This window comes from Salvelinus alpinus, chromosome 20 (genome assembly GCF_045679555.1).
Source record: "Salvelinus alpinus chromosome 20, SLU_Salpinus.1, whole genome shotgun sequence".
Classification (NCBI taxonomy): domain Eukaryota; kingdom Metazoa; phylum Chordata; class Actinopteri; order Salmoniformes; family Salmonidae; genus Salvelinus; species Salvelinus alpinus.
The window spans coordinates 27079190-27100234 of NC_092105.1; the positions used below are offsets into that span (position 1 = coordinate 27079190).

The 21045-nt window shown below is 42.6% G+C and overlaps 1 protein-coding gene across 5 annotated transcripts in view; it reads left to right on the forward strand.

The window, feature by feature from the left end:
- The window catches only part of LOC139546598 (interleukin-1 receptor type 1-like), a 41881-nt gene that overhangs the window by 728 nt on the left and 20108 nt on the right, over window positions 1–21045 (forward strand). For 2 of the 5 annotated variants that reach the window (XM_071355151.1, XM_071355156.1), the window contains exons 1-7: window positions 6365–6445; window positions 15276–15353; window positions 15994–16246; window positions 17958–18141; window positions 19370–19553; window positions 19809–19871; window positions 20666–20798. In XM_071355151.1, coding sequence (XP_071211252.1) covers window positions 15278–15353; window positions 15994–16246; window positions 17958–18141; window positions 19370–19553; window positions 19809–19871; window positions 20666–20798 — 893 coding nt within the window. In that variant the 5' untranslated portion in view covers window positions 6365–6445; window positions 15276–15277. Of the gene's footprint in view, window positions 1–6364; window positions 6446–15275; window positions 15354–15993; window positions 16247–17957; window positions 18142–19369; window positions 19554–19808; window positions 19872–20665; window positions 20799–21045 lie in introns of those variants that run through there. The other 3 variants (XM_071355152.1, XM_071355154.1, XM_071355155.1) reach the window with 3 other exon arrangements.

The following is a 21045-nucleotide window of genomic DNA, read 5'->3' on the forward strand; positions in this document are numbered from 1 at the left end:
TGTGTTGCAGAAAAACCAGATGTGGAGACTGAGGTGGAGTTGGCTGAGTAGAACAGGGTAAACAGATCCTGAGGGGAATCCAAGGTAGTGGTGGTGAGTAAAATCCAGAGCAAGGTAGTTGGGTGGTGAGATGTGGAACAGGAGACAAGACCCAGAGACAGAGCGGTACTGCAATGAGAGGATAAACGGTGTCAGGCAGGGAAACAGGCACAGCAGAGTGACAGGATCTTGAGTAATCATAAATGGCTAGAATAATAACTGACTGAGCAGAGATTACGATCTGGCAGAGTGGAAGTGGCAGGACTGAGTATTTGTAGAGGTCTTGATTATGGAACGAGTTGCAGCTGGAAGGGATTTGCTCTGACTCCAGCACACCCGTCTCCACACACAGAGAGACAGAGAAGTGTGTACTGGGGGAGTAACTGCAGGTTAAGAAGACACCGGATGAACACCAGAGGGCGTAGCTGGAGCGGATGTGACAGGTGAGGTGAGTAGAATGGGCCCATTGAAGAACATCAGAACGAACTGAATCTGGCACAAACACTGCCTTACAAGGACCCTTTCTAGGATCAGGCTGGTTCAGCTGAGCCTGACGAACACGGGACTCAACCTCCCAGAAGACAGCAGCAACGATGCAGGAGGAAGGCATAATGGTTTCTGGCTCGGAACCTGTGTTGTCAGAGGTGAACTGATGGGAGAGGGCGTCAGGGTTGGTATTCTTAGATTCGGGGTGATAAGTGAGTGTGAAGTTGAATCTTCCAAAAAACAATGTCCACCTGGCCTGCGGAGAGTTCAGACGTTTGGCGGTCTGGATGTAGGCTAGATTTTTGTGATCCGTCCACACAATGAAGGGAAGAACCATACCATCTAACCAGTGATGCCACTCCTCAAGAGCCAACTTAACAGCCAGAAGTTCCCGGTTACCTATGCCAAAATTTCTCTCTGCAGGGGAGAGCTTGTGGGACAAGAAGGCACAAGGATGGAGCTTCTGATCCAAGGGAGAACATTGAGACAGGACTACACCTACTCCGTTGTCGGAAGCGTCCACCTCAAGGACGAACTGGAGTTCTGGGTCTGGCTGGGTAAGGATTGGAGCAGAAGTGAAGCGGTGCTTGAGTTCCTGGAACGCTGCCTCTGCTTCAGGGGACCAGTGGAATGGAGTGGAAGTGGAGGTAAAAGGAGCTGCCAAACGACTGTAGTCACGGATGAACTGTCTATAAAAATTGGCAAACCCCAGGAAACGCTGTAACTGCTTCAGATTAGCGGGTGCAGGCCACTCTGTGACTGCCCTAACCTTGGCAGGGTCCGTTCGTAGCTGTCCTTGAGCAATAATGTAACCCAAGAAGGACACAGGAAACATGAAACTCACATTTCTCCGCCTTAACAAACAAACAGCTTATTCTTCAACAGCCTTTGGAGAACTTGGTGGACGTGTTGCTTGTGAGCCTCAAGGGCCTTCGAAAAAATAAGAATGTCATCCACATAGACAAAAACAAAATCGCCCAATGACATCCCTCAGGACATCATTAACCAGGCTCTGAAAAACAGAGTAGTAGTGAGTAGTGAGACCAAAAGGCATGACCAAATACTCTGAATGTCCAAGTGATGTGTTGAACGCCGTTATCCACTCGTCCCCTTCTCTAATGCAGACAAGGTGGTAAGCATTCCGGAGGTCCAGTTTAGTAAACACTGTGGCCCCATGGAGGGGGGCAAAAGCAGCACTGATGAGAGGCAAGGGATACTTGTTCCTGACAGTGATACTATTCAACCCACGGAAGTCTATGCATGGCCTCAGTGACCCATCTTTTTTGTTAACAAAGAAAAACCCAGCTCCCACTGGAGAGGAAGGCCTGACATGTCGGACAGCCAGGGAGTCCTGGATGTATTCTTCCATGGCCTGTTGCTCGGGGCGAGAGAGGTTAAACAACCTGCTACTAGGAAGAGGAGCTCCAGGCTGAAGCTCAATAGCACAGTCGTACGGCCGATGAGGCAGCAGAGATGGGGTGTGGTGCTTACTGAATACAGGAGCTAGACCGTGATACTCAGGAGGAACAGAAGACAGGTCTGGAGGTTGAGGAATGGACTGGGGTGCAGACAAGGCAGGTGGAAGGGCAGAATGTAGACAATTGGAATGACAAAATGTACTCCAAGTAGTTACCCTCCCAGTGGATCAGTCAATCTGTGGGTTGTGTAGTTTTAACCATGGATGACCCAGAACCAGGGGAGTAAGGACTGTTGATTATGTGGAAACTGATCTTTCCAGAGAGACGCAGGATAACAGCAACAGTTCTCTCCAAAACCCGGAAGAGTAGCTTTCCATTGAGAGCGTTGGCATCCAGAGGTGAAGCGAGTGGAACTGTGTCCAAAACCAACTGCTTAACAACCCCTCGGTCCAGAAAGCTCTCGTCAGCGCCTGAATCGATGAGCGCAGGCAGAGGAAAATCCTGGCTCTGCCACACAAGGTTGGCCTCAAGCAGGGGTCTGGGAGATGATGGGCAGGAGATTTGGCTCAACAGTATATCCCCCACTACTGCTGAGCCCCCTCTTTTGCTGGACACAGGGAACAAGTGGAGACCAGGTGACCAACCTGGCCACAATAGACCGCTCCTAGTACTGAAACGCCGCTGCCTCTCCTCTGGAGATAGACGGGTCCGGCCGAGCTGCATGGGTTCAGGGTTAGAACACGCCTGGAGATGTGATGCAGTCTGATAAAGAGAGCAAGGCACTGAAGCAGATGTTATGGGACATGCAACCCTACCTCCCCTTTCCCTCCAACGCTCACGGAGACAGTTGTCAATGTGGATAGTCAGAGAAATGAGAAATGATATACCGAGCCTTCCGCATTGTTTCACGATTTTGGAGGCGCACGGTGATGCTGTATGGAGAATTGGTCTCTGCATGCCTCTAGAGGCTCCACAATTGAGTCACACCCTCCCTAAGGAGCCTCCGACCACATTTTCGGATCAGGCATCTGATCAATACATGTTAGAATCACCTTTGGCAGCGATTACAGCTGTCAGTCTTTCTGGGTAAGTCTCTAAAAGCTTTGCACACCTGGATTGTACAATATTTTCACAGTATTCATTTTTAAATTCTTCAAGCTCTGTTAAGTTGGTTGTTGATCATTGCTAGACAGCCATTTTCAAGTCTTGCAATAGTTTTTCAAGAAGATTTAAGTCAAAACTGTAACTAGGCCACTCATGAACATTCAATGTCGTCTTGGTAAGCAACTCCACTGTATATTTGGCCTTTTGTTTGTTTTAGGTTATTGTCCTGCTGAGATTTGCAATCATCTTCCAGTTGGAAAGCAGCCTGAGCCAGGTTTTCCTCTAGGATTTTGCCTGTGCTTAGCTCTATTCCTTTTTTTTTTTTTTTTTTTTCACTTTTACCTCCTTTTCCTCCCTAATTTAATGATATCCAATTGGTAGTTACAGTCTTGTCTCATCGCTGCAACTCCCCTACGGACTCGGGAGATGCGAAAGTGGAGAGCCATGCATCCTCTGAAACACAACCCTGCCAAGCCGCACAGCTTCTTGACACATTGCTTGCTTAACCCGAAAGCCAGTTGCACCAATGTGTCGGAGGAAACACCATCCAGCTGGCGACTGAAGTCAGCTTGCAGACGCCCGGCCCACCACAAGGAGTCGCTAGAGTGCGATGGGACAAGGAAATCCCAGCCGGCCAAACCCTCCCCTAACCCAGACATGCTGAGCCAATTGTGCGCCGCCTCATGGGTCTCCCAGTCACGGCCGGCTGTGACACAGCCTGGGATCGAACGTGAGTCTGTAGTGACGCCTTTAGACCGTTGCGCCACTTGGGAGGCCTATTCCTTTTATTTTTATCCTAAAAGAACTCCCTAGTCCTTGTCGATGACAAGCATACCCATAACATGATGAAACTACCACCATGCTTGAAAATATGAAGAGTGGTATTTTTATTCTGTACAGGCTTCCTTCTTTTCACTCTGTCATTTAGGTTAGTATTGTGGAGTAACTACAATGTTGTTGATCCATTCTCAGTTTTCTATCACAGCCATTAAACTGTAATTCATGGTGAAATCCCTGTGGTTTCCTTCCTCTACAGCAACTGAGTTAGGAAGGACTGGACTATTGTAGTGAGGACTATTGTAGTGATTGGGTATATTGGTACACCATCCAAAGTGAAATTAATAACTTCACCATGTTCAAAAGGATATTCAATGTCTACTTTAATGTCTAACAATAGGTTCCCTTCTTTGCGAGGCACTGGAAAACCTCCCTGGTCTTTGTGGTTGAATCTGTGTGTTACGGCTGTCCTCGCTGACAGAAGGTGCGGACCAAAACGCAGAGTGGTTAGTGTTCATTATTTTAATGAAAGTCAACAAAAACACTTCAAAATACAAAAAACAACCAACGTGACAAAACCGAAACCGTCCTGTGTGGCAACAAAACCTCCACAGGAACAAACACCCACAAAACACAAGTGAAACCCTGGCTGCCTAAGTATGATTCTCAATCAGGGACAACGATTGACAGCTGTCTCTGATTGAGAATCATACCAGGCCGAACACAAAATCCCAACATAGAAAATGAACCATAGACAACCCACCCAACTCACGCCCTGACCAACTAAAATAAATACAAAACAAAGGAAAACAGGTCAGGAACGTGACACTGTGTTTGAAGTTCACTGCTCGACTGAGGGTCCTTACAGATGATTGTATGTGTGGGGTACCAGTGATGTAAAGTACTCAAGTAAAAATACTTTTAAGTACTACTTAACTAGTTTTTTGGGGTATCTGTACTTTACTTAACTATTTATATTTTTGATTACTTTTTCTTTTACTCCACTACATTTCTAAAGAAAATAATGTACTTTTTACTCCTTACATTTTCCCTGACACCCAAAGTACTCATTACATTTTGAATGCTTAGCAGAACAGGAAAATGGTCTAATTCACGCACTTATCAAGAGAACATCCCTGGTCATCCCTACTGCCTCTGATCTGGCACGCTCAATAAACACAAATGCTTCGTTTGTAAATTATGTCTGAGTGTTGAACTGTGACCCTGGCTATCTGTACATTTAAAAAACAAGAAAATGGTGTTGTCCGGTTTGCTTAATATAAGATATTTTAAATTATTTATACTTTTACTTTTGATACTTAAGTACATATAAACCAAATACTTTTAGACTTTTACTCAAGTAGTATTTTACTGGGTGACTTTTACTTTTACTTGAGTAATTTTCTTTTAAGGTATCTTTACTTTTACTCAAGTATGAAAATTGGGTACTTTTTCCACCACTGTGGGGTACAGAGATGAGGTAGTCATTCAAAAAGGATCTTAAACACTATTATTGCCACAGTGAGTCCATGCAAATTATTATGTGACCTGTTAGGCAAATCTTTACTCCTGAACTTATTTAGGCTTGCCATAACAAAGAGGTTGAATAGTTATTGACTCAAGATATTTCAGCTTTCCATTTTTTATACATTTGTAAAGATGTCTAAAAACATGATTCACTTTGACATTATGGGGTATTGTGTGTAGGCCAGTGACCTAAATCTCAGTTTAATCCATTTTAAATTCAGGCTGTATGTAACACAACAAAATGTGGAAAAAGTCAAGGGGTGTGAATACTTTCTGAAGGCACTGTAACCCACAGCATACTGTAATTATTAAACTTCACCATGCTTAAAGAGATATTCAATGTCTGATTTATTATTGTTACCCATCTACCAATCACTGCCCTTCTTTATGAGGCTTTCGAAAAGCTCCCTGGTCTTTGCAGTTGAATCTGTGCTTGAAATTCAATACTTGACTGAGAGGCCTTAGAGATGTTGTATGTCAACCCCTATTATTTCACACAGAGTGAGTCCATGTAATTTATTATGTGATTTGTTGAGCCAAATTTGACTCCTGAACTAATTTAGGCTTGGCTCAACAAAGGGGCTGAATAGTTATGCAATGACTATATTTTAGTTATGAATTTTGTAGATTTTTTTTTTTTTTTTAATATTCCACTTTGACATTATAGAGTATTTTGTATAGATTGACAAAAAAATGACAATTAAATACATTTTTGTCCCACTTTGTGATCCAAGGGGTCTGAATAGTTTTGCAAGGCACTAAGAGTAAAACATTATGGATTTTAAAATGGTCCAGCAGCTATGTCATAAGGCTCACCAGGCTACCAAGAAGCAACTCCACGGTTGGGCCACTTGTGGTCACTCAACTGCACTAGCTTTTTACCTAGTCCCCAGCATGCAGCTCTGCCTAGAGGCCCTCTAATGGTTCACAATTAATTTGTAGTCCATGTGATGCAGCTACTGTGTTATCATTGGTTGAGCTTCATCCCAGGACCTCCTGCTGAGGTCGAGTCAGGCTTCCTCTCTAGGCTGGACTCCTAAAGAGAACACACTCTTTTGCAACCGGTCCTGTGTGGATCCCTGCAGTGTGGATAGGTGAGGACATTCACATTGTTTTTGTGACTGAAGCGTCATATGTAAAAGAAGAATGCTACTAAATTATCCTGCATAGGTTAACTAGTGATAACTACAGAATATAACTTGAACCATTTGTTTCTTGCAAGATTAATATTCTTTAAGATTTCAGGATTTGAGGAACTCCCTCATGATGTTGTAACTCTTACCACAAACAGCACGCTTCCTGGTGTCATTATTTTGCTTGGAGAGCATTGTTCAGAAGGCGTGGACACCCTCCACAAATTAATTTTTCAATCAGGCATTTGTGCTCTGTGTGCAAGTGACAGAAATATTAGCCTTATCTTACCATGTGCTTTGCTATAGTGCTAAGAATGTGTTAGTGGTTGCTAGTTTGTGCTTTGTATGTTCATGGAGTAAGAAGCATGGGCCATGCACGTGTTCCATGCACTCGTGCAAAGTTGTGGCCTTGTTTGATGATCTGATGAGCAACCTGCTAAAACCTGCTTTAACTGTCAACCCCAGGAGTGGAATTTCTGGAATTGTCTAGTGGTGTGTGTGGTTGACCTAGGAGTATAGTGTTGACTAGGATTCAATCAGTTAGTTTACTTTTTTGTTGTACCTTTTGCAACGTGTTGATGTTCTTCTTGATGTTGTTTTGTGAGTTGTGTTTTTTCTTGTTTTGTAGTCTGCTGTGCTTTCCCCCCAGACTAAATCTGCTCATTGTTTTAGTCAATCACATCTCTAACGTAATTTATCAGATTTATTGTGAGATGTCAGATATGCGTAATTATATTAAGCCAGTGTGGGAGAGAAATCTCCATTCACTTTCACCTCTGCCAGATCTGGTGATCGTCCACTAATGAAATGATTATAACTGTACTCGTCTCACCAGAGAGCTTTCCCACCATCCATTTCAATAGGCAGACATCGTTACTGTAGTAAGTGAAAGGGGGATACCTAGTCAGTTGTCCAACTGAATGTATTCAACTGAAATGTGTCTTCCACATTTGAATCAGAGAGGTGTTGGGGGCTGCCTTAAAACAACATCCACGTCTTCGACGCCTGGAGAACAGTGGGTTGACTGCCTTGCTCAGGGGCAGAACGTCAGATTTTTACCTTGTCAGCTCGGGGATTCGATCCAGCAACCTTTCGGTTACTGGCCCAACGCTCTAACCACTAGAACTGAAGACGTTAACTGGCCATTTCTTTGGGATATAAAGGCCATTGGGAGTGATCACCAAGCTTCTGACAGTCTGTCACATTGAGTTGACTTCCATCATCTCAATATCTGGATATTCCCACGTGACCCTTCTGTCTCTCTGATCCAATCATGATAATGGTTGATACATGAAGACGAATCTCTCTCTCAAAAAAATCTGTGTTTACCCCCAGATACATTGAAACAACACAGTGAGGTACAGTAAACATACTGTAGGTGAGAGTGCTTGCTGTCAATGATCCACACCTTGTAGCAGGGCGTGTGCCCAATGTGAACAAGCCAATGCGTATGTCGCGGCTGTAGATTCTTTGCAGGTATGTTCTGGTCACAGTATAATTATTCTCAATGAGCCTTTTGTCACAGTAGAATGACAACCTTTTAGATTAGCCTATTCATGTCTGATCAAATACAAGTCAGCATACTTGCTCCTATTTCTGAGCAAACATTTCATCTGCAAACTGCTTAAATCTTTTAGGTTATCTAGAATGACTCACAGGCAACTGAGACATTGCCCTCTGGTGACAGTTTTAAATCACAGCTAGTACAATATCTTCATACACTACAGTATTCATAAACACTCTTCATGCAACACAATCCTTCACATATGCTGTAGTTGTCTCTAGAAACCCAGTTTTGGTTAACATTTTAAGAGTAGATCACGAGGGTGTTGTTTACAGGTGTTGTGTATAGATTGTTTATATGTTGTTTAAAGGTTGTGTACACATGTTGTGTAGAGGCTGTCTACAGATGTTGTGCAGTTTTTCTGTATGTGTGTTGTGTAGAGGTTGTGTAGTGGTTATGTACACATGCTGTGTAGAGTTTTGGTACTCTGGCTCCTTTTTTGTTGACATTTCTCGTAACTTTGACCCCAAAAACGGACGGTAAAAGTCCAACTATGTTGTGTCTGTTTGGACAAACAGCACCACTTACTGTGTACCCAGAGTTAACTAAACTAAATAGCCCTGCAATGACCGTTTGTCGTTATGTAATCACACATTTCATAAATGTGTTCAGTTAGGGGCTCTTGCAACACCACAGCAGGTACGTTTTACCATGTAGGCATGTTCTGTTCTACACCTGGGACTTGTTCAGTAGGATCTTTAAAAAAAAAATGCATTAGCAGTTATTACCTGATCTTGCCCAAAAATAACACACATTTTTGTTGTCTGTTGCAAAACATTATGTTACGCTATGTCCTACCGAACACAACAGTGGGTGTTTTTGGAGGGGTTGGAAATGGCCATGAAAGTTGAGTCTACAACTGGATATGTCTTAATCCGTAGTGAAACCAAACACCTTCAGTCAAATAAAGAAGCAAAACAAGACAGAACTTGTTCAGACAAGGTTTCTGATGGTTAGTGATTCACAGCCCTTGGCCCCTGTATCCTGCATGTCCCTCCTACGCCTAGTCCTATCCTCTCTCTTCCCACGCTCCTCTCTGTCTGCGCCTGTCCCAGCCAGCACTGTCTTTACCCCCTCCTCCTCCTTCTCCTCTTCCCACTCCAGGCTCTAGAACTAGCTCTGTCAATTTCTCTCATTTGGATCTTTATTAAATCAACTTGACCAGGGTTCCCCAACTGGCAGCCGCAGGCCGAATTTGGCCCACGAGTGGTTTTATTCGGCCCCCTAAATTTTCAAAAAAATATAAAAAATACAATTACATAAAAGACTGTAAAAACACCAGGAAATGAGCTCCAAGTGATTTTAATTCAAGAAATCTCTTCCCAAGTATTCCCACACATAATAGAGAGACAAGTGATCGTATACAAATGTAAGCAAGGTTAGAAATAATTATGTTTTAGTCAAACACTAGATCTGTTTAGGGCTTCTTGCAGTCAATATGCAGTAATTATACACTGTGTCAGAATGTGTGTGTACCGGTAGCGAAGTCAGGTGCAGGAGAGCAGAGATCTGTGAACAGGCGCACACTTTATTTAGGCAAAAGTGCAAAACGCGCAAAACAGTCACAAGAATGATGTTTAACAATAAACATCTTTGTGAAAAAATAACACGGAAAAAACAAGCCAGTCTGGCGCGTCAACAATACACACGTAACACAAACTATCGTACACAAAGACATGATGGGGAACAGAGGAATAAATACATGTACATTGATTGGGGAATGAAAACCAGGTGTGCAGGGAACAAGACAAAACAAATGGATACAAAAATGGAGAGGCGATGGCTAGAAAGCCGGTGACGTCGACCGCCGAACGCCGCCTGAACAAGGAGAGGAGCCGACTTCGGCGGAAGTCGTGACACACTGGGTGGTTTGAGCCCTGAATGCTGATTGGCTGACAGCCGTGGCATATCAATCCGTATACCACGGGTATGACAAAACATTTATTTGTACTGCTGTAATTATGTTGGTAACCAGTTTATAATAGCAATAAGGCACCTCGGGTTAGTAGTGTATGGCCAATATACCACGGCTAAGGGCTCTATCCAGGCACTTCGTTGTTTCGTGCATAAGAACAGCCCTTAGCCGTGTTATATTGGCCATATAGCACACACCCTCGGGCCTTATTGCTGAATTATGTTCCAGCCCCCCAACTATTCGCTCAAGAAAAAAATCGTCCCGCGGCTGAATCTAGTCGATCTCTGAATTAGACTTTTCCTGTCTTGATTTTATTTCCCATGTTTTGATTTTTATACATTTCTCATTCTATCCCCGTTTTTTACAAAACCAAGACTGCTAGGTGGTTCTACTTCAACATGTTTTCAGTTGTATTTCCTCTCTCTACACTAGGTGTACTGGAATACTGGAACTCCTCTTTTTTCTTTGATACTAATCTAACCTGATAACTTTTATCAATCCTATTTCTCTCTGTTTGTTGCACAATTCATTTTCATTCTCAGTCTGTGTACACCTTTTGCTATTTATATATTTCTATCAGTTAGCTGTAAGATCTCTATTAGTGTGTTTTCCTGTGGTTGTGCTGAGAGGTAGATAGGGCAGAGAGAGCACTTCCTGTATGGCACCACCAATCATTGTGGTTGACACCCCGCCAATCAGATTCAGGCACCTACTACCACTCTTGTTTCCACATCCTGTAGTGCAGGGGTGGGCAACTAGATTCAGCCGCAGGCAGGTTTTTCTTGGAGAGGATGGTCGGGGGGCCGGAACATAATTATAGTAATTTGTACAATGCAAATTGACCCAAACTAAGCCCAAAAAGAGATTATATTTGAAAATAACTATAATTTGATACCTTGATTACATTGAGACACAATGTAAAGATGTCAGTTCAACGTCTAGTTTAGATTTATATTTGGTTGAGTTGCCAACTAGCATGAATTCAATGTGAAATCAACCAAAAAAAAAATTCATCATAGGTACACTTCAACTATGACAGACAAAATGAGGAAAGAAAATCCAGAAAATCACATTGTAGGATTTTTTATGAATTTATTTGCAAATTATGGTGGAAAATAAGTATTTGGTCACCTACAAACAAGATAGATTTCTGGCTCTCACAGACCTGTAACTTCTTCTTTAAGAGGCTCCTCTGTCCTCCACTAGTTACCTGTATTAATGGCACCTGTTTGAACTTGTTATCAGTATAAAAGACATCTGTCCACATCCTCAAATAGTCACACTCCAAACTCCACTATGGCCAAGACCAAAGAGCTGTCAAAGGACACCAGAAACAAAATTGTAGACCTGCACCAGGCTGAGAAGACTGAATCTGCAATAGGTAAGCAGCTTGGTTTGAAGAAATCAACTGTGGGAGCAATTATTAGGAAATGGAAGACATACAAGACCACTGATAATCTCCCTCGATCTGGGGCTCCACGCAAGATCTCACCCCGTGGGGTCAAAATGATCACAAGAACGGTGAGCAAAAATCCCAGAACCACACGGGGGGACCTAGTGAATGACCTGCAGAGAGCTGGGACCAAAGTAACAAAGCCTACCATCAGTAACATACTACGCCGCCAGGGACTCAAATCCTGCAGTGCCAGACGTGTCCCCCTGCTTAAGCCAGTACATGTCCAGGCCTGTCTGAAGTATGCTAGAGAGCATTTGGATGATCCAGAAGAAGATTGGGAGAATGTCATATGATCAGATGAAACCAAAATATAACATTTTGGTAAAAACTCAACTCGTCGTGTTTGGAGGACAAAGAATGCTGAGTTGCATCTAAAGAACACCATACCTACTGTGAAGCATGGGGGTGGAAACATCATGCTTTAGGGCTGTTTTTCTGCAAAGGGACCAGGACGACTGATCCATGTAAAGGAAAGAATGAATGGGGCCATGTATCGTGAGATTTTGAGTGAAAACCTCCTTCCACCAGCAAGGGCATTGAAGATGAAACGTGTCTGGGTCTTTCAGCATGACAATGATCCCAAACACACCACCCGGGCAACGAAGGAGTGGCTTCGTAAGAAGCATTTCAAGGTCCTGGAGTGGCCTAGCCAGTCTCCAGATCTCAACCCCATAAAAAATCTTTGGAGGGAGTTGAAAGTCCGTGTTGCCCAGCAACAGCCCCAAAACATCACTGCTCTAGAGGAGATCTGCATGGAGGAATGGGCCAAAATACCAGCAACAGTGTGTGAAAACCTTGTGAAGACTTACAGAAAACGTTTGACCTCTGTCATTGCCAACAAAGGGTATATAACAAAGTATTGAGATAAACTTTTGTTATTGACCAAATACTTATTTTCCACCATAATTTGCAAATAAATTCATAAAAAATCCTACAATGTGATTTTCTGGATTTTTTTTCTCATTTTGTCTGTCATAGTTGAAGTGTACCTATGATGAAAATTACAGGCCTCTCTCATCTTTTTAAGTGGGAGAACTTGCACAATTGGTGGCTGACTAAATACTTTTTTGCCCCACTGTAAGTAGTTTGACACCTCATTAGTTGATAACTTAGTTGTTATAACACCTGGCTTACAGTTATACAGTTAAATACCACTGTGAAGTGTGTCTGTCAGACAGTATGAAATGCCTGTCAACCAACCATTTCCCCTTAAAAACTTCTCTAGGATAGGGGGCAGCATTCGGAATTTTGGATGAAAAGTGTGCCCAAATTAAACTGCCTGCTACTCATGCCCAGAAACTAAGATATGCATATTATTAGTAGATTTGGATAGAAAACACTCTGAATTTTCTAAAACTGTTTGAATCATGTCTGTGACTTTAACAGAACGTATTTGGCAGGCGAAACCCCGTGGACAAACCATTCAGAATTATAATTTTTTGAGGTCACTCTCTTTTCAATTAGTTTTCATTGGGAATCCAGATTTCTAAGGGATCTTCTTGCAGTTCCTATCGCTTCCACTGGATGTCAACAGTCTTTAGAAATTGGTTGAAGTTTTTCCTTTGAGAAATGAAGAAGTAACACTGTTCAGAATGAGGCTCGAGGGAAGTTTACTCTTTGTTAGAGGCGCGTTACACAGAGGCTCGCTACATGTTGTTTTCTTCCGGTATTGAACACAGATCATCCCGTCTTCAATTTTATTGATTATTTACGTTAAAAAATACCTAAAGTTGTATTACAAAAGTAGTTTGTTTGGAAAAATGTTTGGACAAAGCTTACAGGTAACTTTTGAGATATTTTGTAGTCAAGTTGCGCAAGTTGGAACCGGTGTTTTTCTGTATCAAACGCGCCAAATAAATTTACATTTTGGATAACTCACGTAAACTCGTACATCGCCTTGGTCCGTACAATTGCCCTTATTTTAGCGCCCCAAAAACGTAATACTTCCAGATCAACTGTAATGTCAATACCATTGTAAAGCACAATTTCTCCCCCTTCCAACAGAATCAATTACATGACCTAAACGCTGCCCGTTTCTGCATAATTCAAGCAGGCAATGAGCCCCGTCGGGTCTTTTTAAAAATGGCGGGTGGGGAAGCGAAACTAATGAGTGATAGTGAGAAGGATAGATGTTGTGTGGGAAAATAGCTTTTTTTCACTCGATCTGTCCAACTTATCACCTTATCGCCTCTAAAATGTAAATAAAACACTATAAAGAGTTTATATAATGTGTCATTACATACCTATTTGAAGGTTTGTGTCGAATTTGAATCGGGTTTTTAGGGCGGTGCTAAAGTGATCTTAGAAGTAAACAGCGGCGTTGAGAATGATGATGGCTTGCAATGATGATGCAAAAAATTACTAGGTATCGCCCCTTACCCCCGTCACTGTCCATTTCTTGTTTTTAAACGATGAGAGAAGTGCTACACCTGGTGGAGAGAGATTGTAAGACAGAAATAGTTGCTTTATGCGTGCTGTACGTTACGACATGACACGTCACGATGTAACGGAGGGTCCGTTTTTTCAACTTTTCTCCAATACTATAGAGCCATTACCATGTCGATCAACACTTGAATAGAAACCTAGTTCACACCCCCGATTTTGAAGTCAACACAGTCGCTACAGTCCCATTAGTTTTCTTTGTAGCCTCGTTTGAATGTTGCGGTTGCGCACATTTGTATGGAATGGGGTGAGTTTACGTTATATCGAAGTAATTAACCGAACAAAAGGACCATTTGTGATGTTTATGGGAAATATTGGAGTGCCAACAGAAGAACCTCGTCAAAGGTAAGGCATGAATTCTATCTTTATTTCTGCGTTTTGTGTCGCGCCGGGAGGGTTGAAATATGATGGTCTGTGTTTGTTTGCTTGGGTGCTATTCTCAGATAATAGCATCGTTTGCTTTCGCCGTAAAGCCTTTTTGTAATCTGACATGTTGGATGGATTGACAACAAGTGTAGCTTTAATTTGGTATATTGAATATGTGATTTCATCAAAGTTTAATTTTTATAGTAATTTATTGGAATTTGGCGCTCTGCATTTTCACTGGATGGTGGCCAGTTGGGACGCTAGCGTCCCACATATCCCAGAGAGGTTTTAACAAAGTGTCAAGCTTGTGTTATAGAAGGGGATTGAAATGTACTATATAGTCAAGTCATGTAGTGAGTCAATCTAGACCAGCTGGGATCAGGCAGTTAAGCTTTCATAACCCTGACTGACCTCATGACTCTTAGGCCACACACTATCATCACTCCAGGGCTGGCCAACCCTTCTCCTGGACAGCTACTGGGAATGCAGGATTTTGCTTTAACCCTGCTATAACACACATGATTCAACTAATCAACGTCCTATTGAGCAGCTAGTAAAATCAGGTGCTGCAGGGTAACACTCCAGGGTGGGGGTTGCTGACCCCTGCTGATCATTTTCTCTCTTGGTTTTTGTTATTTTATGTCTTAGCTTTACTCATTCAGTTACCGGCAGAGCCCTGGAGACGTCCCCAGTCAGTTAGTCAGCCAGTCTTCCTGTGGTGGACTGGGGAATGTGTCTGTCCCTCCTCTAGGCATGAGGTATTATCCTGCCTGCCTGCCTTACCGTGGTGACTCCTGTAGTCAAATATGATTCGTTTTCCATAAAGGCCTGCCCCAGATTGCCTGTGGCGTGTTTGTGTAGGAGATTCAGTTGACAAGTGAGGTATTCAGTGGAAGGTCGGGAAGCAGAATGATACTTTTTTGTGTGTGATCATTTCACTTTTTTTGACCAGTGTTATGATGTGTCCTGTTGGATTCTGTTAGTTTGTTTGAGCTTATTGTTCACTGTTGCTTTGGTAATGAGTGTTCCCTGTGTCTCTCTGTTTCAGCTATGGATTGGAGTCAGATGTTGCAGAACTTCCTCTTCTCACTCCTCTGTCTCAATGGCAGCTCCAAGGCTGTAGGAGGTAGGTAGGACACACTTCACCAAAGACTTCCAGTCAGCCATTAATCAATCAATCAAGCAGTAGTTATGAGGACAGCTAGAAGCATGGTTTGAATTACCAAAACTGGCTCAATTCAATTTAACAGCCCTAACTATAATCTGAAACATGGCCCTTCACTTCGGGATAACTCAACTTTGACCTCTGGTGGGCGTTGATGGAATTAGTCTTTGATACAGCGGCCGTGCAAATATAGTATCTGTGTGCACTTTTATTGGTGTGCTAAAACAGGTACTCCCAAACTCGGTGATGGGGCCCTCTATTGGTGCACGTTTAGGTTTTTGCCCAAGCACTACACGGCTGATTCAAATAACCACCTCACCATCAACCTTAGATTATTTGAATTAGCTGTGTAGTGCTAGGGCAAAATACAAAACAAGCACCCGGGGGAGGGGGCAGAACCCTGTTATAAAAGGTTTTAAGCACAGATATTTTTGATGAGACCCTCTCTGTACAAAATCTATACTTACATGACACACAGTATAATAATTGCATAATTTACAAAACCACATTCATTGTGTGCGCATCCACATTCTACAAGGGGGGGCTCAAATAGTCTCTGTGCCGCATGTTTGTCTTCACTCTATGTACTCTTTGTGTACAGAGCTCTGTAAGGACTATGGACGAGAGTTTGAGCGGGTCTTTTCAGTCCCGGGTGATGCCGCCATGTTGACATCCACCCTGTTGGCCCCCAACGTGTTCAACTATGACACCGTCCCCTATAACATCTCATGGTACGACCCAAGAACTGGGAGAAAGCTGACCAGCGAGACGGGAAAAACATTGGTGCAGGGGAAGACACTGTGGATGTTTAACATCGAGATGGACGATGCTGGGGACTATGTCTGTGTTGTGAGGTAGGATATATACACTACATGACCAAAAGTATGTGGACACGTGCTGGTCAAACATCTCATTCCAAAATCATGGGCATTAATATGGAGTTCGTCCCCCCCTTTTCTGCTATAACAGCCTCTACTCTTCTGGGAAGGCTTTCCACTAGATGTTGGAACCTTTCTGCGGGGACTTGCTTCCATTCAGCCACAAGAGCATTAGTGAGGTCAGCACTGATGTTGGGTGATTAGGCCTGGCTCACCATCGGCGTTCCAATTCATCCCAATGGTGTCCGATGGGGTTGAGGTCAGGGCACTGTGCAGGCCAGTCAAGTTCTTCCACACCGATCTCGACAAACCATTTCTGTATGGACCTCGCTTTCTGCACGGGGGCATTGTCATGCTGAAACAGGAAAGAGCCTTCCCCAAACTGTTGCCACAAAGTTGGAAGCACAGAATCATCTAGAATGGCATTGTATCCTGTAGCGTTAAGATTTCCCTTCACTGGAACTAAGGGGCCTAGCCCGAACCATGAAAAACAGCCCCAGACCATTATTTCTCCTCCACCAAACTTTACCGTTGGCACTACATTGGGGCATGTAGCGTTATCCTGGCATCTGCCAAACCCAGATTCGTCCGTCTGACTGCCAGATGGTGAAGAGTGATTCATCACTTCAGAGAATGCGTTTCCACTGCTCCAGAGTCCGATGGCGGCAAGTTTTACACCACTCCAGCGACGCTTGGCATTGCATATAGTGAATTTAGGCTGCATTTCATGAAGCTCCCGACTATCACGACTCAGGATATGACCCAGAGGCAGACACAGGAGGCAGATTGTTATAATAAATATTCTGAGAACCAAACTAAGGGGCAGGCAAAGGGCAGGCAGAGGTTCGTAATCCAAGGCAGAGTCAATCAAGGACAAAACGGCAGGCAGGCTCAGGACAGGCAGAAAAGTCAGAACCGGGAAGACTAGAAAACAAGAACTTGAGAAACGGAAAACACGCTGCTAAGACCTGACAAAACAACACGAACAGACAAACAGAAACCACATGTATAAATACACAGGGGATAATGGGGAAGAATAGGAGACTCCTGGTGCGGCGTGGAGACAGGCACAAGACAGGTGAAACAGATCAGGGTGTGACACCGACAAACAGTTATTGTGCTGACATTGCTTCCAGAGGCAGTTTGGAAATTGGTAGTGAGTGTTGCAACCGAAGACAGACGATTTACGAGCTTCAGCACTCCGCGGTACCGTTCTGTGAGCTTGTCTGGCCGACTAATTCGCGGCTGAGCCGTTGTTGCTCCTAGACATTTCCACAAACTGACTTGTTGGAATCTTATGATGGTGCCACATTGAAAGTCACTGAGCTCTTTAGTAAGGCTATTTTACTGCCAATGTTTGTCTGTGGAAATTGCATGGCTGTGTGCTCGATTTTATACACCTGTCAACAATGGGTGTGGCGGAAATAGCCGAATCCACTAATTTGAAGGGGTGTCCACATACTTTTGTGTGTGTGTGTGTGTGTGTGTGTGTGTGTGTGTGTGTGTGTGTGTGTGTGTGTGTGTGTGTGTGTGTGTGTGTGTGTGTGTGTGTGTGTGTGTGTGTGTGTGTGTGTGTGTGTGTGTGTGTGTGTGTGTGTGTGTGTGTGTGTGTGTGTGTGTGTGTGTGTGTGGTACAGTACCCAATAGTACAGTGCTGTAAATATTGCCTGCTATCTTGGATGAACAGAACTCCCTCCCAGTGCTACAAGCAGGCTACCTTACTGATTGTGAACCAGAACAACCCAGAAGAATGCGGTCGACCACAGAATGAGGTTGAACAGGTCCTGACCAATACAGCCAGCGCTTTCCTGTCCTGCCCATTGAGTGACCAGATCAGGAAAGTGGACAATTACTCCATCCAGTGGTACAAGGTGAGTCCTATATGGTAAACAGATGGGAGGGAGAATGTTGAGGGGAACCAGGAGGCCTGACAGTGATGGAAAGTTTGTCTCTTTGTATTCTTCATTTATCTTTAAAGCTATAGGAATGTAGGGTGACTACATGTGAGAGAATGTTCCATCAAATATATACTTTTTACATTGTTCTAACACATTTACATCAAATTATTCTCATAGAAGGCTTACTGTAGGTCTTCTTGGGTAAGACATTATCTTAACTGTAATATTGTATATTTAGTATTACTAGGGTAATTCTTGAATTTTGACCAAAAAATTCTAAAGTTCAAAAAATGTTAAATGTTTAAATGTATTTTGGTACATCTTCCCATTCTAAATCAACTAATATGGCAGCGTGATGACTTAAAATGTTTTATCATTATGATAACTTTGTGCCACCAGTAGGACTAGTAACACCAATGATAGTAAAACCAATTACAAATGTTTGGTTATTGAGGATTTTCTGAAATGGAGGCCACAGATGCTCAAATCTAAGGTCCTTAACCCTTTAAAAAAATTATTTCAAATTTGATATGATTAATAATTTTGCTCACAATTAAATTTCCCTTCATTGAAGTTGAGTAACAACAATTACACATTGTATTTAGACACAGTTTTCCTATGCAATCCTCAAATGTATCACATACTAAAAGGGTGTGATTAGCTAATAATTTTCTTTAATATAGACCCTTCCCCAAATAACAGCCACTGGAGGGAATGCTCAAGGTCCTTTATGTACTGTATATCATTGTAATGAGTGATTTTCAAGGCGTTAACTCCAATGACATAAAACTTAGGGACACACATTATACTATATAAAAAAGGCGTTTTAATATACTTTTATTGATCTATACAATATATGAAAAACCTTTATTCACTTTCTAGAATTCAAAATAATAGATATCTCTAAATCCCCAAAATATATCACTAGAAACCACTACTGGGACGAGACAATTTGCTTACCCTAAGTACTTTAAACAATGCATAAACAACGTTTTTGCAGTATAAATGACTTGCATTATGGTTTATTATTGATGAACAGTTCAATAAACAAAAACATGTATGATGTGGTGTAACTAACTATTTGTCATTTTAAAGTGTTTTTCATGGGGATGCAAATGCCACCGTATTTTCAAGAAAGACCCATGAGCCGTATTCCATTTCCATTACCTTTCAGTGTGCATTTCTACTTGAAATCTTTCAGGGATGCGAACGCATTGTGGAAGATGACCCATTGTGGGACAGGTTTACCTATGTCAGTGATGGCCAGAGACTCTTAGTAGCTCAAGTTAGCCCTGAAGACCATGGGTTCTACACTTGCACCATGACCTTTGACCTGGAAGGGCTCAGCGGCAGGATTTCAGAGACCTTTGTGGGTACGGTGAAAAGTGAGTACTGTTGGCACAGCTCATAGAAGTTGCACCTAACCACAGATCTGGGATCAGATTATTACCATATACCCACAATCCTTAACCTAGCCATTACATAGATATCTGACCCTGTATACGGGGTTATGGGCAACTTCATGATTTCATACAGGCTGCTTTGCTCAGAGCTTAGAAGTGGTTGTTTTCTATAGGGTCAGGTGACTGCATATTTTTGTGTCTGTTTATAATGTTTATGAATCATTGTCATAATTTCAGAGGACTATTGCCTTGTTCCCAAAGTGGTTGAACCTGCTAATAAGATAATCAAAGCAGATTTGGGTAAGACACTATGGAACATGTACTGTGTGTGTGTGTGTGTGTGTGTGTGTGTGTGTGTGTGTGTGTGTGCATGTGCATGTGCATGCTCCTACTATATCTGTATGACTTCTATATCAGAATCACCTTTATTTGACAAGTACATTAACATATACTCCGAATTTTACTTGATGATGCGGTGCTGCTAGTGATAGACAACATTTAGAGACAGGATACAGACAAGAGTTTACACAAAGTTTACATAATTACACTGAGTGTACAAAACATGAGGAACACCTCCCTAATATTGAGTTGCACCTCCAACATTTTGCCCTCAGAACAGCCTCAATTCGTAGGGGCATGGACTCTAAAAGTTGTCGCAAGTGTTCCATAGGGATGCTGGCCCATGTTGACTCCAATGATTCGCACAGTTGTGTCAAGTTGGTTGGATGTCCTTTGGGTGGTGGACCATTCTTGATACACACGATCCCCCTGATCAAAGGCACTTAAATCTTTTGTCTTGCCCATTCACCCTCTGAATGGCACACATACACAATCAATGTCTCAATTGTCTCAGGGCTTGAAAATAGTTATTTAACCTGTCTCCTCCCCTTCATCTACACTGATTGAAGTGGATTTAACAGGAGATATCAATAAGGATCATAGCTTTCACTTGGATTCACCTGGTCAGGCTATGTCATGGAAAGAGCAGGTGTTCTTAATATTTTGTACACTCAGTCTATATACAACTAGTTGGGTCCTTTGTACACATTATTTAATGTATGAACTTTACAAAGAATTCAATGTTTGCCCCCTAGGCTCTTCCTTCAGTAAGATGTGTCGGGTGTTTGTGCTGAGTGTGGGGGGACAATGCGCGGATTTGTTTTGGACAGCTAGAGATGACTTTATTCCCGAAAATGTCTCAGAGCGCGTCTTTCAGGAATCACAAAGGTAGGTTGAGACAGCAGCATCACAACACATACTGTAATACTTCTATATACCTGTATTCTGTGTCATCCAGATGGATGTTCTACTGTATAGTATAAAATCTGTTGGTATCGTATCAAGGATATACCATTAAGATCAAGATGGGATCCATATCCCTGAATACAAACAGTCTAAAGCTAGATTTCCATTCAATTAGTGACATATAATCATGCAAATATAAAAAAATCTGCATAAAAACAATATGCACAGA